Consider the following 17,760-nt stretch of genomic DNA (forward strand, 5'->3'; position numbering starts at 1 on the left):
CCTGGACTATTCTAGTCAGGTATGGTGGAAGTTTGCCTCAGACAGTGTAGACGAGAACTCGTACCCTGCAGGGGTGCCTTTGGTCTGGCCGGGCTCGGTTGATTGCTTTCCTCAGGACACGGCTGGTTCAGGTTCAATCTGTCCCCAGCAGAGAACTGTCAGGACCTGCCACTGTCAACCTCCTCTACTGCTCCTCCTCCTCCAAGCTCAATTGCCTGCCTCGTGGCCCTCTTTGCATGTTAACCTGATGGCTGCTCCAGGTTATTACAAACAGAAATACTCCTCAGCACCCCCTCATATGATCCCGCAGATGAAGAAGCCGGATGTGGAGTTTCTGGGTTGGCGTGGTTATAAATGGTCTGCAGTTGTGAAGACATTTGGATGTACTGGTAAATTCTCTAAAATGGCGGAGGCCGTTTATGGTAGAGAAATGAACATTCAATTATCTGTCAACAGCTTTGGTGGACATTCCTGCAGTCAGCATGTCAATTGCATGCTCCCTCAACTTGAGACATCTGTGTGTAACAAAACTGCACATTATTTGTGGCCTTTTTATTGTCTCCAGCACAAGGTGCACCTGTGTAGTGAGCATACTGTTTAATCAGTTTAATGATATGCCACACCTGTCGGGTGGATGGATTATCTTGGCAAAAGCGAAATAGGGGTGTAAAAAATTTAGGGCTGACCCTAATTAGTCAACTGGTCAATTGTTTGGTTGTTAGGCTGTTTGTCAACCGAGATTGTTTTAGTCGAACAGTAATAAATCCATATAATTTATAGGTATGTATGTATATTTATCTGTGTGTGTGTGCGTGCATGCGTATATACAGTTGAAGTCGGAAGTTTACATACACCTTAGAAAATACAATAAAACTCAGTTTTTCAGAATTCCTGACATTTAATCCTAGTAAAAATCCCCTGTCTTAGTTCAGTTAGTATCACCACTTTATTTTAAGAATGTGAAATGTAAGAATAAAAGTTGAGAGAATTATTTATTTCAGCTTTTATTTCTTTCATCACATTCCCAGTGAGTCAGAAGTTTACATGCACTCAATTAGTATTTGGAAGCATTACCTTTAATTTGTTTAACTTGGGGTCAAATGTTTTGGGTAGCCTTCCACAAGCTTCCCACAATAAGTTGGGTGAATTTTGGCCCATTCCTCCTGACAGTGCTGGTGTAACTGAGTCAGGTTTGTAGGCCTCTTTCCTCGCACACGCTTTTTCAGTTCTGCCCACACATTTTCTATAGGATTGAGGTCAGGGATTTGTGATGGTCACTCCAATACCTTGACTTTGTTGTCCTTAAGCCATTTTGCCACAACTTTGGAAGTATGCTTGGGGTCATTGTCCATTTGGAAGACCCATTTGTGACCAAGCTTTAACTTCCTGACTGATGTCTTGAGATGTTGCTTCAATATATCCTCATAATCCCCCCCCCCGTCATAATGCCATCTATTTAGTGAAGTGCACCAGTTCCTCCTGCAGCAAAGCACCCCCACAACATGATGCTGCCCCCCCATGCTTCACGGTTGGGATGGTGTTCTTCTGCTTGTAAGCCTCCCCCTTTTTCCCTCCAAACATAACGGTGATCATTATGGCCAAACAGTTCTATTTTTGTTTCAGAGGACATTTCTCCAAAAAGTACGATCTTTGTCCTCATGTGCAGTTGCAAACCCGGTTTTGGAGCAGTGGCATCTTCCTTGCTGAGCGGCCTTTAAGGTTATGTCGATATAGGACTTGTTTTACTGTGGATATAGATTTTGTACCTGTTTCCTCCAGCATCTTGAGTTTGAGTTTATTTTTTATTTTTACAGGGACAGTGCACATTAATCAACGTTTCAGTAAAAGTGCCGGTTTTAGCCAGCCGGCTAATTTTCAAACGCAGTCCCTGGGCAGGTTATTAAAAACAATTACAATATAGACATAGCAACATAGGACAAGCAAGACATAGCATACAGACAGAGCAACATAGGACAAGCAAGACGTAGCATACAGACAGAGCAACATAAAACAAAAAGCAGCAAGACAAAATTCATAAAAGCATTGTTTCCACACCTCACAAGCTACAGACAACAGACAACATGGAAAGCGGCAACACACAGCTAGGGACCATGTTCACAAATCTGATTGACCTTTAGCCATGTCTTCAAGCATTTTGTGAAAGTGTGATATGTGGTGCAGCTATGTGTGTCTGATGGCAATGTATTCCAGACATGGGAAGCTCTCACAGAGAATGCAGATCCTCTTCACAAGGTCCTCTGCTGTTGCACTTTTCGCAACAAAGTATGTTTGTCTCTAGGAGACAGAACGTGTCTCCTACCTCAGCGGTATGACGGCTGTGTGGTCCCATGGTGTTTATGCTTGCGTACTACTGTTTGTACAGATGAACGTGGTATCTTCAGGCGTTTGGGAATTGCTCCCAAAGATGAACCAGACTTGTGGAGGTCTACAATTTTTTTTCTGAGGGTCTTGGCTGATTTCTTTTGATTTTCCCATGTTTTCAAGCACTGATTTTGAAGGTAGGTCTTGAAGTACATCCACAGGTACACCTCCAATTGACACAAATGATGTCAATTAGCCTATCAGAAGCTTCTAAAGCCATGACACCATTTTCTGGAATTTTCCAAGCTTTTTAAAGGCACAGTCAACTTAGTGTATGTAAACTTCTGGAATTGTGATAAAGTGAATTATGAGTGAAATCTGTCTGTAAACAATTGATTGAAGAATGACTTGTGTCCCACACAAAGTAGATGTCCTAACCGACATGCCAAAACTATAGTTTGTTAACAAGACGTTTGTGGAGTGGTGGGAAAATTTGTTTTAATGACTCCAACCTAAGTGTTTGTAAACTTCCGACTTCAATTATACATACATACAGTTGAAGTCGGAAGTTTACATTAAAACTCGTTTTTCAATCACTCCACAAATTTGTTTTTAATCCAGGGAGGTTAGAAAAAGTGTCTAGATCCTCTAAGGCTGTGGAGGGATTCTGATTGTGTTTTTTTTTTTTACATGAATCATCAGCGTACACTGACATCTTTGTTTGTAAGCCATGGATTTCTAATCCCTTAATATTATTGTTGGGGATCTAATTTTAACAGATAACATTTCGATGGCAATAATAAATAGATATGCCGATAGTGGACAACCTTGTTTTACGTTCACAGATATAGCCATTATTTACTATTTTACACCTAGGGTTACTATACATAACTTTAACCCATTTTATAAGAGATTCTCCAAAATTGAAATATTCCAGGCAATTATATATAAACTCCAGTTGTACTTTATCAAAAGATGTAGCCATTATTTACTATTTTACACTTAGGGTTACTATACAAACCAGGCCTGGTTTCCCCGATATGTCGTAGTATTCTATTGTTTTCAGTACTTGTCTTATATTATCTCCAATGTATCTTCCATTTTCAAATAAAGCCTGCCTGATTAGGATGAATAATATCTGACAAAACCTTTTTTAGCATCACAACTAGGGCTGGGCAGTATACCGTATTTTATGATATACCGGTATTGATGCAGGGACGGGTTTGGTTTTTACTTTACCTTCTATACCGGTATTTGAATGTTTGGTTTGTTAAATGTGATACGCCATGTGCAATGTCAATTGTTATAGTTTACTTCACTTCTTGAGTCATCTCTCTCCGCTCTTTCTCACCGTGCCACTTTCTACACAGATTTAGCCACACCCCCTGTCACTCAAGTAGCGCATTGTTCTTTTTTATTAACAAATATCATAAAACAAAAGAGGAATAGTCACATGCAAACAAGCATACAAACTATTTACATTGCCAGGAATCCTAAACAAATCATATTAATTAATAATACAAGTTTTAATTGCCTTTTTTGTTTTTTATTTTAGGTAAAGTAGTGCCATTGTTTAAACTCATTTATAAAGTGAAAAAAGTTTGGTTGTGAATTAGACCATTTGCTTTTGTGAATATGAAATGTACCTAGTATTATTAGCAGTTGAATTAAATATACTACATCTTTATGTCAGAATTTAAATAAAACATATCAAAACCATTATAGTATAACTGGACCTATTTTTTTTGTAACAAAATTCTGTATGTCAATCCCAAAAATTCTACTATAAATACAGGCAAAAAAAAAAATGCTAAATTGTCTCCTCCTCCATTCCCCATAAATCACAGGTATCGTAAATATTCGGCTTGAATCTTTCCAAAACATGTTTCACAGGATAAATTCTATGTAACATTTTAAATGAAACTTCCTTTACTTTGTTACTGATATAATATTTGTTAGCAATTTTCCATGCTTTCCCCCATTTTGTATATCACCATAGATATTTGACCAAAATAATCTTGCTGAGGGAATTGTAGTATCTTAAACAATATTCCTAATCTGTTTATTACTACATTTATCTTTTGATGTTAATATTGCCAATAAATATATTTTCATGTAAATCTATGTTACTTACATCAACCACAGGGGAATTTAAAAGAGATTACAACCCCCCTTGGAATCGCATTAAAAACAATTGCATATTCTTTCGGGGTTATTGGAATTTTAAATTTATAAAGAAATTCCCCATATGAGAGTAGATCCTTATTCAGTAACTGACCAACAAATAATTTTATTCTCAAACCAGTTATGAAGAAAAGTCTTATTTTTACATCGTATATCTTTGTTGTTCCATAAAATGTATCTGTGAGGGGAAAATGTGTGTTTATATGCTAACATCCAAACTAAAATGGCCTGCTTATGGAATTTTGCCAACTTTACTGGGATTTTATCAACATCAAAATTACATCGAAGCAAAAAATTCTAAACCATCAACAGAGTCAAATAAATGCTTAGGGCAAATAATGTTCTGGTTATTAACATACTTCAGAATCCAATTTATTTTATAAGTATTACTTGAGAGTATTGAAATATAAAACCTCAAGACCTCCTTGTTCTTCGGTATTAGTGAGAATATATTTTCGTAGATAGTGAGGCTTGTTCCTCCAAATAAAATTATGAATCTTATCTAAGTTCTTTACATATTTAGGGGATACGTCAAGTGATAACGAGACATAAACCGATCTGGATAACCCTTCAGCTTTGGAGAATAAAACCGACTGTACAACGAAATATCTCTCATCAACCAGAGGTTCAATTTCTTCTGTTTTCTTAATAATGGGGTTAAAGTTCAATTCACTCCTTTGTTTTTGATCCTTGCATATAACAATTCCAAGATAAGTAACCTTATCTTTAATTGGGATACCATATACTTCCTGTAAAACACAATCCTTGAGTGGAAATAAGACTGACTTATTGATATTCATTTTCAAAACCGAAACTAAGGAAAGATCTTCAATACAGGAAACTGCTTTTGGAAATCTCATTCCTGTCTCTTAAAAATATGGTGGTATCATCAGCCATCAAGGAGCGCATTTGATGTTCCTCAATCACAAGTAATTTGTGTTCGGTCTGCATGGTCAATGCAGCACATGCAACAATGTTGATAACAACAATGCTATTTTCACTTTGCTTCTTAATATAAATCCATTAGCGTTCTATAATGACACTTCGTTTCTGCTTCTTACATCAGCAAACAGTTTGTCTTTCCTTAGCAAGTTGCCCTAAATCTTGTGAGATGCTAATTGTTAGCCACTAATAGCTAGCTAGCACATAAATGTACTGGGTAAGAGCAAACGTAGCTAGCTAATATAGCTTGATAATACCAGTGATGGTATAGACCTAAATCAGCATGTTGTTTGTGCAACAGAATCTTCTAAATCAAAGAGGAATATGCAAAGGAAGAATATGTTTGCTGCATGAAGTAGCTAAGAGAAAACAACATGCAATATAGCCAAAGCTTATAGGGTCCCCTAGGAAACACGTACCAACACTTTAGTTCTTAACCTGTCACAATAACTCCTCCCTGGCATTTTAATTTGTTGTCATCTCAAACAACACTGTATTCAAAGTGCCCACTATTATATTCTAACTATATAATAGTCATTATATATCCATGATTTCAACAGTTTTGCTCAGATTTGCGAGTCAAATCGCAATTGCAACATTTGGTCAAGAAAAAGTCCTAGATTATTTGCCCATATCGTGGAGCCCTACGTGGCAGTGCGGATATTATCTCAATTGAGCAGTGGTGTAAAGTACTTAAGTAAAAAATACTTTCATGTACTAATTGTTTTTTTTTTGGTACTTCACTACATTTCCTAAAGAAAATACTGTACTTTTTATTCCATACATTTTCCCTGACACCTAAAAGTACTTACATTTCGAATGCTTAGCAGGGCAGGAAAATGGTCCTATTCACGCCGTGGTTAAGAGAACATCCCTGGTCATCTACTGCCTCTGATCTGGAGGACTCACTAAAAACAATTGCTTGGTTTGTAAATTATGTCTGAGTGTTGGAGTGTGCCCCTGGCTGTCTGTAAATAAAATAAAAACAAGAAAATGGTGCCATCTGGTTTGCTTAATATAAGGAATTTGAAATGATTTATACTTTTAATACTTAAGTATATTTAAAACCAAATACCTTTAGACTTTTACTCAAGTCCTATTTTACTGGGTGACTTTCACGTTTACTTGAGTAATTTTCTATTAACAAGTTATTAAGGTATCTTTACTTTTACTCAAGTATGACAATTGGATTATTTTTCCACCACTGCAGTTGAGTGCAGGAAATGCAGAAATGATTAAAGTGTTGAAATTTGAATTGAACAGTATAAAACAATCAGAATGGAAAAATACTCATTGAAATCACTCAGAATGTATGTTTTGCCTCCCCAGGATCACTCACTACTCATAAAGCAAATGTACAACTTGTATTTTTCAAAAACTAAAAATACCGTCATACCGTCCAACTAAACTGAAATACCGTCAGCCCTAATCACTAAACTGAAGTGTAAAAGGCCTGGATCTTTATATATACCACTTGGGTCCTGTTTCAGTAATAATGATATCAGACCTTCTTGTTGCGTGTCCGATAATCTACCGTTTATATAGGAGGGGTTAAAACATGCTAATAATAGTCCTCTTGAGTTAAAAAAAAAAAAAAAAAAAGTGTTGTATACTTCCACGGGTATGCCATCCAGCCCTGGAGTTTTCTTGGACTTAAAGGCTTTAATTGCATCAAGAAGTTCCTCCTCTGTAATTTGCCCTTCACATTAGTCTTTCTGTATAGATGCTAATTTTACATTATTAATAGTAAAAAAAATCCATACAATTAGCTTCGGTTAGTGGAGAAGGAGGAGACTGAAACGAAAACATATTCTTAAAGTACTTTACTTCCTCTTTCGGTGAATCATGAGTGACTCCCTTAATTTGTAACAAGATTCAATACATGTTTGGTAGCATTTCTATGTTGAAGATTGAAAAATAATTTGGTGCATTTTCCCCCATATTCCATCCACTTTGCTTTATTTTTATAATATATTACACTGGATCTTTCTTGATAAGTTCCACCGTTTATTTTTGTTTTTCCTCCAACTTATTCTGTGCCTTTATGGTACAGTTTTTATTGCTATCTATCTGTACTGTTAGTCCTTCAATTGAATTTGTTTAATATGGACACTCTTGCCCTAAGTTGCTTTTGTTTTATAGATGAGTACTGAATTGCAAGACCCCTAAAGGCACATTTTAAGTGTCCCATACAATAAAGGGTTCTGCTGTACCTATGTTATGTCAGAAAAAGTCAGTTATAAATTCTTCTGTCCTAGTTAAAAACAAGTTATCATCCAGTATGCTTTGATTACATTTCCAATTGTGTGTGTGTATATATATTAGATTCCAATTATGTGATGGTCTGACGGCATTCTGTCCCCTTTCAACACTTTTTTAACTTTTGGTGCCAGAGATAATGATATAAGAAGGTAATCAAGACTACTGGCTTGATTAAGCCTCCGCCATGTATATCTCACTAGGTCAGGGTATTTAAGCCTCCATATATCCACTAATTCCAATATATCCATGACATTCATGATTTCCTTAAGTGTCTGGGGATGATCGTTTGTATTTTGATTTCTTTACGGTCCATAGAGGTATTTAAAACCGTATTAAAATCTCAAACCATAATAATAATCTAGTGTTGCTTGTAGAGTTGATCAATTCTTATATATATTTTCAAAGAAGCTTGGATCATCATTATTTGGACCGTATCGGTTAATAAGCCATATCTGTTTATGGTCCAATAACATTTCAAATCATCCATTTTCCTTGATCTGTTTGGACAATTTGCACATTTGGATCAAAATTACTGTTAATTAATATCATCACCCCTTTTCAATTTCTTTGCCCCCCCCCCCCCCCCCCCCCCCAGTAATTTTTCCACAAAAGTGAATCTAAAATTGTTGAATGAGTTTCCTGTAAACAATTGATATTATATTCCTTCTCTTTTAGCCAGGTAAGTACTATAAAAAATAAATAAATAAAGGTAAGTACTGATCTTCTTTTCTTATTATCTGCTAAGCCATGACAATTATAACTGGCTATACTTATTTAACCAATTACTATAATGAGACATAAGTTTCAATTCTATTAATCATAATATATTGTTTTTAGATGTACCATTTAAAAAGTAACATGATTACTGTACCTGATAAGCTGTACCTTGATATTTACGTTGCTACTAAGTAAACCTCCAATTGGTCCCCACTATTCCACCCGCTAAAACCCCTCATCCCGAGTTGGGTTGTCATCCCAATGCCCGGTAGACCACCCCGGAAAGACCGGGAACCATCCTTCGAAAATAGCAGTGCCACCCACAGAACAGAAGCAGATCAACCGCAAAATGCATTTTCATCGCCCTCACCTCAATTTGTATTATTTATATTTGTATATATATATACACACACACACACACACAGTGGGGCAAAAAGTATTTAGTCAGCCACCAATTGTGCAAGTTCTCCCACTTAAAAAGATGAGAGGCCTGTAATTTTCATCATAGGTACACTTCAACTATGATAGACAAAATGAGGGAAAAAAATCCAGAAAATCACATTGTAGGATTTTTAATGAATTTATTTGCAAATTATGGTGGAAAATAAGTATTTGGTCACCTACAAACAAGCATGATTTCTGGCTCTCACAGACCTGTAACAACTTCTTTAAGAGGCTCCTCTGTCCTCCTCATTACCTGTATTAATGGCACCTGTTTGAACTTGTTATCAGTATAAAAGACACCTGTCCACAACCTCAAACAGTCACACTCCAAACTCCACTATGGCCAAGACCAAAGAGCTGTCAAGGACACCAGAAACAAAATTGTAGACCTGCACCAGGCTGGGAAGACTGAATCTGCAATAGGTAAGCAGCTTGGTTTGAAGAAATCAACTGTGGGAGCAATTATTAGGAAACGGAAGACATACAAGACCACTGATAATCTCCCTCGATCTGGGGCTCCACGCAAGATCTCACCCGTGGGGTCAAAATGATCACAAGAACGGTGAACAAAAATCCCAGAACCACACGGGGGACCTAGTGAATGACCTGCAGAGAGCTGGGACCAAAGTAACAAAGCCTACCATCAGTAACACACTACGCCACCAGGGACTCAAATCCTGCAGTGCCAGACGTGTCCCCCTGCTTAAGCCAGTACATGTCCAGGCCCATCTGAAGTTTGCTAGAGAGCATTTGGATGATCCAGAAGAAGATTGGGAGAATATCATATGGTCAGAGGAAACTAGAACTTTTTGGTAAAAACTCAACTCGTCATGTTTGGAGGACAAAGAATGCTGAGTTGCATCCAAAGAACACCATACCTACTGTGAAGCATGGGGGTGGAAACGTCATGCTTTGGGGCTGTTTTTCTGCAAAGGGATCAGGACGACTGATCCGTGTAAAGGAAAGAATGAATGTATCGTGAGATTTCGAGTGAAAACCTCCTTCCATCAGCAAGGGCATTGAAGATGAAACGTGGCTGGGTCTTTCAGCATGCCAATGATACCAAACACACCGCCCGGGCAACGAAGGAGTGGCTTCGTAAGAAGCATTTCAAGGTCCTGGAGTGGCCTAGCCAGTCTCCAGATCTCAACCCCATAGAAAGTCTTTGGAGGGTGAAAGTCCATGTTGCCCAGGAACAGCCCCAAAACATCACTGCTCTAGAGGAGATCTGCATGGAGGAATGGGCCAAAATACCAGCAACAGTGTGTGAAAACCTTGTGAAGACTTACAGAAAACGTTTGACCTCTGTCATTGCCAACAAAGGGTATATAACAAAGTATTGAGATAAACTTTTGTTATTGACCAAATACTTATTTTCCACCATCATTTGCAAATAAATTCATAAAAAATCCTACAATGTGATTTTCTGGATTTTTTCCCCCTCATTTTGTCTGTCATAGTTGAAGTTTACCTATGATGAAAATTACAGGCCTCTCATCTTTTTAAGTGGGAGAACTTGCACAATTGGTGGCTGACTAAATACTTTTTTTGCCCCACTGTATGTATGTATGTATGTATATATGTATCTTTTTTAATCCTGTTTATCTTTTTATCCCCCCATAATTAGCTATTCACATTTGTAGTAATGTAGGCAGTTTATGCAAAGGATTTTTACCTCTTGCCATTAACAAAATTACATTATGGCAAGCAATTATTATGTTAGCAAAAGATTATTGTGATTCATCCTATATTGTCCCTAACATATTTTACTCCCTCGCAACAGTTGTGGGATACACACTCCACCCCTTTCCCCCACAACAACCATATACACAGATTCTCAGCAGTTGCACCATCCCAGAACCCAACTCAAGAAAGGTCTTGATTTACGAATGTATATAGTTGCAGCTGTATGAGAAGGCCTGCAAATCTGAGCAAAAAATGGGGAGATTTTATTAACCACCTGATGGAGGTCAGATATACCCCCTATCCCCTGAAATACCTACAACATGGTCCCCCGTAGTGACCGTATTCCCAAGCATCGCCATGCAGTCAGACCTTTGATTTTGTACCTCCGTGAATGTCCGAGTGTGACCCCCCCCATGGGTTACTACAGCTAGTGTTGCTATCTCTGCCACTGCCTGGGTGGGGGCACCCCACCGGAATCCCCACCGGCTAGGTACAAGGTCGTCAAGGATCTCATTAGCAGCTTTGAGAATTTCCTTGTATATTATGCTCTCCCATCAGGGGGCTGTGGCTTTGCAGGACCACCCCTGCCAGACAGGCTCAGAACCTTGCTCTAGAAGTTCTCTGATTAGTATTTCTGATTGGCTTAACGCACCACCACCTGTCGAGCTTCTCAAAGTAATGTTTTCTTCGTCTCAAACATCAAGAAAATGTAAGTTTTTTTTTTAAACATTTTTTTTTTTTACATCCATTGAAAATTACAATAGTTCCTCAATGTATTTAAAGCACCTTTCCACCTCTCTCCCTTTTGATAATCACTCAGTGTGAAAGAGAAAAATTTCATACTCTGATCCAGTGAAAACACCATAAAATAGGCTTTTTATCAGTGCTCGACTAGGATTTAAATAGGGTCCGGTACTCAATTTGGGGGCTCGTACTGTTTATATTTAGGTGCAGGAGTGCCACAATACTTTTGAGCTAATATTCTACACGAGGAACAAGGAGCTCAAGCTGTAGAACATTTGAGGTGCAGGTACTCAGTTCTGGTGAACTCCTGCCCAAGTCAAGCACTGCTTTGTATCCCTTTAGCAAATAGCCTATAGCTGTGTCTGCCCTGAGCTCACTGGTGCAGGAAACTCTGAGGGCCTAGAATATTTTATACAATGTTGCAAGTTCGGTAGCTCTAGCTTCTGGCCTGACCCAAGTTAATAGTTGATACAATGTTTCAAGTTCGTTGCAGACAGGCCATGTGTAGGCAATGTGATTCATAGGAAATACGCTGCAATGCTTTTATTTGTTGGCTTTGTGGGCTGTTTTTACGTAGTTGGCAATAAAAGTAACTTTAGGTTGGTATCATTTTGATTTGGATATAATTTTCATGAACCACATGACAATGAGTTTGCGATATGAAGACGTTATTATAAATTAAATTAAACTTTCATGAAAATGTGCATATGAAAACTGTAACTGGCGCGCTGATCAGTAGAAATGGTAAGATAAATTGGCATTCCATATGAGAAATGTTGTTGACTCCTCATGTAGCCTATTACTGGCAACTTCAGGAGAGTAATAGCAGAATCTGCGAAAGCCAGCAGGAGGAGAATGGTTTGGTCAGGTTAAGTTTTAAATTTATGCATGCATAAAAACATGTAATTTAAAAAAAAAGGTAATCGATTGGTCGAAAGAACAGATGACTTTCGGTCAACCAAAATGTTTTCTTAGACGGGGACAACGCTAAAACAAATTTGTATACACAATTTGAGAGAAATAAGCTTTTTGTGCGTATGGAACATTTCTGGGATTTTTTTATTTCAGCTCATGAAACATGGGACGAACACTTTACATGTTGCGTTTATATTTTTGTTCAGTGTGGTATTTGTTCTGGTTTTCATGCAGATGAGATTTTCAACCGATGTTGATGATAATACAGTAAGTAGTAGCATGTGTAACAGCATAGCTTCCTTCCCTCTCCTCGCCCCTACCTGGGTTCGAACCAGGGACCCTCTGCACACATCAACAACTGCCTTCCACGAAGCATCGTTACCCATCGCTCCACAAAAGTGGCGGGCCTTGCAGAGCAAGAGGAACAACTACTTCAAGGTCTCAGAGCGAGTGACGTCACCAATTGAAACGCTATTAGTGCGCACTCTGCTAACTAGCTAGCCATTTCACATCGGTTACACATGGACCATTTTTTTTGTCAAATTGGGTCACCTGGTTGTGGTTCCATTAGACATGGAACAGAAAGTCTCTAGTGCTCATGAATATGATCACCACTCTAGACTGAGACTGTTCACAGACGCTACCCTAGCTCTCCCAGAGACAGGTATTATTTCCTCATGAATGTTTTTCACTTGTCCCTCACTCTGTGCTGCAGTGGCTGTAATACGGGAAGCATTGTTTTCTCAGTCTCTGCTGCTGCTGACTTATGGAAGAGGGGGAACTAGGGATTGTGGTAGAGGGAGCAGGGTGGTGGCATAGCCTATGTGTTGTCTAAGCTCATGATGAGTTCTACCAGCAATGTGCAACATGCATATCCTCCCATCATTCACCAAGGAGGGGAGGATGCCGTTGGAGCTTGTAAAAGCACACTGCAGCATTGAGCTACTCTCTGAGAAACCGGCAGCATCAACCATGCTGGTCCTCTATCAGTTGGGAGACCTAAGACTAATATTGCAGTCTATGCTATATCTTATTGTGATATGCCTTTGATAAGGGTAATAGAGCTGCATCATTTTTCTAGGTCACATCTAATGAACAGTTGGCCAATGCAGCCTTCCTGTATTGAGCGAATGGGGTTAAACTGTCATTATTATGTGTGCCTTTGGTATGCACCGTGCCTGTATTTGATATACCATTCTGTTTTTGCTGCTCTTTGTTCTTGGTGGTTTGCTTGTTGTTGGTTGTGTAAAAGCAAGGGTAATGGGGTAATTTACTTACATCTCCCGCGCTGGTGCCATCAATCTTGTCAGCCGTTTTCTTTACCAGTTGCATGATTCCATTAACACATGAATCTGTATTTAAGTGAACTGACAGCCATTTTGTTTGCCTAATGGTTTGTTAGTGAGCACAGGGAGTTGTATTTGACTCACTGATTGAAATGGCATTTATCTGCCTTATGTTTTATAGATTTGTGATAAGGAGAGAATTGGATAAATCACTGACGATACATTTAATCAACCATATTTCACTAATTTAGCACATTCACCTATTCCTACAATAACTACATTGGAGCTTTATCATCTTTGTGACCACATTTAGCCAAACATAACCCCTCAAAGTTGGACCAACCATGTTGAACCAACCAAGTTTGGGTATAGAAATGACTTTAACAGGAACATGTCTCAACCTCACCCCTTCAAACCAAACAGGTCACACATGGTATTAAATGTGGTATGTAGGCCAACAACCTGCTACAGGCAGCAATTCATAATATTGTGACTGAGTTACTTACATACATGTAATGGAGCCATGCTTACTGCACTAAGGTGTTGAAGCTGAAGCCTTCTATCACACTTGGGATGTAATCATCAGGCTGTGGAAAGTCACACTGCAACCATGACCCTGTTGCTAATGGCTTTTCTCATTGAGGGGCTCTGGAGCGTGCCGTGGTCTGGTGGCACTTTAATGAGCTAACTCATTCACACACCCTATCCTTTTACCCTCGTAACAGAGAGGGGCAGGCCTGGCCTACAGTGAAGCTCAGGGCATAGATTCTGTCTTACATACAGTAGTAGACTATCTCAGAGATGAGCTGCCACTCTCCAGTCCAGCTCGTCTCCCACAGCATGCTCCAGCCTAGGGAGAGTTTTAGCAGCGGTCCCAATCCTTCAGCAGAAACACTATTTATTCAGTCTCTAATAATGTCCTAATTTATCCACCACACCCCCACTGTGCCCATGTGACACTGGTCCTCTGGAGGGCAGGAGAGCAAGAGCTGAGATGGCAATTCTTCTCTGTGGTGCTGTTTGATGAACATGCTGCTGTTCTGTTTGTGTACTTCCTGAATTAGAAATCCCTCTGATTGTACAGGCTTATCACTGTGACTTTCTTTCTTGTCAGCATAGGTGAGTTCCTAAAGCTTGAGAGGTGACGGCAGCTCCTCTCATGCCATCGGTAGTCTAACTCCACCCTCACCAGATGACAAGTGTCTTAATCAGTATCGATCTTGAGCAACAAACGCCAGACGCCCCCAAATTTTCAGGAAACCGTGTTCTGTATGTGGAGGATGCCCTGTAGCGATCAGTAACTTCCCACAGCACACCACAAGATGCTGACTACAATTGCTACGCGGGTTATGTTGACAAATTAGTGTCCCCGGAAGTTGCATTCCTTTCATTATGTGCACACAGTAGAGGGGCAGTCCACTTGGTGACATTACAATGGTAGTTAACTCTCATAATGAACACAAACAGTAAATGATAACACTAATGAATAGAGGTGTGAGCTTGCTTTGTGTGGCACTTATCTCTCTTCAAAATGTGTTTAATGAATGGCACATGGAAGAGCAGTATTGAGCACCATGCTGAAGACACGGTTTAATATCAAGAATCAAGTCTTTTGCTTGTTGCTCAGCAACTTCCAAGATGAGTTGAACTTAAAAATGGACCTCTAATTAATACCAACATGTGACTGTTATTACTCCATATTTTCTTTATTTATTATTTAGTCAGATTTAGCCCTAAATGTCAGATGCAAGTGTAAGCTATAACAACATGGATGTGTCTCTGGGGTAGAGTAAATGTTCTGTGATGCTTGTATTAGGTTAACAAGAGTAGTTCTAGGACCAACTGCCTCTTTTGTTAGTGATTTTGTCTGTTAACCAGATGTTTTGGAGCCCAAGCTCATTAAATGACCACACACCCTCTACAGAAGGCTTTTTTTATCACCACCAGAAATTCAATTAGATGACAAGAATAACAGTTGTGGAGCATTACAGCCTTTTAATGAAAATAGATTTTTACTTGTCATAACTTTTTAAAATATTTTCCCTGTTAATATTCTCCAGCAAATGATCAGTTGTAATCATATTTTTCCATTCCTGCCACTGTCAGATGATAACCTGGTCTTGGAATATACGTTTTTACAATAGTCTATTACTCCTATGAATTCTGAAAATGCATAATATTTTCACATACAGTATAATATTGGCTCCCATCACTGTGGGTTCAGTAACACGAGGCTACTTCTAACCCCCCATGAAGCTGAGCTACCTTGATGAAGCCTCAGTGGCACTGATATTGTTCTCCTCCCTTTGCAGAACACGTGTGTTCCATCATATCTTCCTGCCTGCGGAACCTGAAAGCCCAGCAGAGGACGAGGCTCCTTAGCAAGTTCACTGAGAACGACTGTGAGAAGGTGAGATCTTCACTGATCCACCACTGTTGGCAGATCATTTTCACAGCAATATTTCTTAAAAAGCAAATCAGGAAAAATTAGGTTTTACATATTCACTTCCCTGATAGAGATCCCCTTGTACAGGTGTGAGTATGTATTGATCAGCCTGTGACTGGTCACTGTTAACAACTAAAATATTGATCCTCTGTTGTCTCTATCACCACCAGTGATAGAGACAATAGTCCCTCTGCTACTTGAGTGGTGCTACAGACACACACACATGGTTATAGACATACTACATGCTAGCCTCTGGCTGTCTGAATCTTATTTTCTCCCTCCATGGGGTTTTGTATGCATAGCGCCTTGCATTGGTGTCTGATGTCTTCTCCCTCTGTCCTACAGGTTGATAGACTGATGGAGCTGCATTTTAAGTACCTGGAAGCTGTTCAGTTGGCTGACAAGAGGATAGAAGGAGAGAAACACGTAGGAGTCCTACACCTCCCCCTGCTATCAACAGCTTGCATTCTAACCTTGACTGGCAATATCTCTGAAACAAGAGCAGCTCCAACTGTCTAGATAAGAAGTCCTTTTAGAGAGGCTTGTAATTGTCACAACTTCAGGACTAGAGGCTAGCTTGGAGAGGGGCTGGAATCCTTGATTCAAATCTAGTGCCTTAAGTCATTGTCTACATTAAGAAGCTCTCCACCTCCTACTGCATGGACCCACTCAGAATATGCTGCGGTGTGAGTGGGTGATGTCTCTTTGTTGTCGCTAGAATCCCTCTCCATTGTTACGGACAGAGATTGCCAATAAGATCCGATCAGCCTCAGCTAAACAAGGCAGTGTTTCAGTTTGATGCCCCGTGGTCCTAGAGAATGTGTGAGGTCCAGATTAGTCTGTAGGCTGGGCTCACTCAGACAGGTGGAAGGAGCGAGATAAGACATGAGGAGTCTCTTCTCCAGCAGGAGAGAGAGGGAAGGAGAAGGTAGTAGAGTTTTAAGGGGAAGATAGCTTTCAGATTCATATCTGATGAGAGATTAATTCTTTGCAAAAAAAGCGGGACAGCTTGACACGGCTTGACATTCATTTGAGGGCAAGTATAACCAAGTAATAACCAAAGAGCCGATTTTCTGTCTTCACTATCTTGATGCACATGGATACCCCTATTTCATTGTTCAAATGTTTAGTTATAGGTTGAAGTATCTTTGAGTATCTTGTTTCAGTCCTGGCTAGGATGTTGTCTTGTACGCTACATGACTACAAGTATGTGGACACCTGCTTGTCAAACATCATCTCATTCCAAAATCATTGGCATTAATGGAGTTGGTCAATGAGTGGAGTTGGTCTTGCCTTTGCTGCTATAACAGCCTCCACTCCTCTGGAAAGGCTTTCCAATAGAGATTGGAACATTTCTGCGGGGACTTGCTTCCATTCAGCCATGAGCATTAGTGAGGTCGAGCACTGATGTTGGCTGATTAGGCCTGGCTCGCAGTCCGCATTCTAATTCATCCCCAAGGTGTTCAATGGGGTTGAGGTCAGGGCTCTGTGCAGGCCAGTCAAGTTCTCCCACACTGATCTCGACAAACCAATTCTGTATGGACCTCGCTTTGTGCATGGGGGCATTGTCATGCTGAAACAGGAAAGGGCCTTCCCCAAACTGTTGCCAGAAAGTTGGAAGCACACCATTATTCCTCCTCCACCAAACTTCACAGTTTGCACTATTCATTGGGGCAGGTGCGTTCTCCTGGCATCCGCCAAACCCAGATTCGTCCATCGGACTGCCAGATGGGGAAGTGTGATTCATCACTCCAGAGAACACCTTTCCACTCTTCCAGAGTCCAATGGTGGCGAGCTTTACACCACTCCAGC

The 17,760-nt window shown here is 39.6% G+C and overlaps 1 protein-coding gene across 1 annotated transcript in view; it reads left to right on the forward strand.

The window, feature by feature from the left end:
• Positions 1-17,760, forward strand: part of LOC110532408 (beta-catenin-like protein 1) — a 44,563-nt gene that overhangs the window by 13,940 nt on the left and 12,863 nt on the right. The window contains exons 12-13 of the mRNA XM_021616290.3: positions 15,815-15,912; positions 16,294-16,374. Coding sequence (XP_021471965.2) covers positions 15,815-15,912; positions 16,294-16,374 — 179 coding nt within the window. The remainder of the gene's footprint in view (positions 1-15,814; positions 15,913-16,293; positions 16,375-17,760) is intronic.

Source organism: Oncorhynchus mykiss, chromosome 9, assembly GCF_057628025.1.
Source record: "Oncorhynchus mykiss isolate SJ-2025 chromosome 9, ASM5762802v1, whole genome shotgun sequence".
Classification (NCBI taxonomy): Eukaryota; Metazoa; Chordata; class Actinopteri; order Salmoniformes; family Salmonidae; genus Oncorhynchus; species Oncorhynchus mykiss.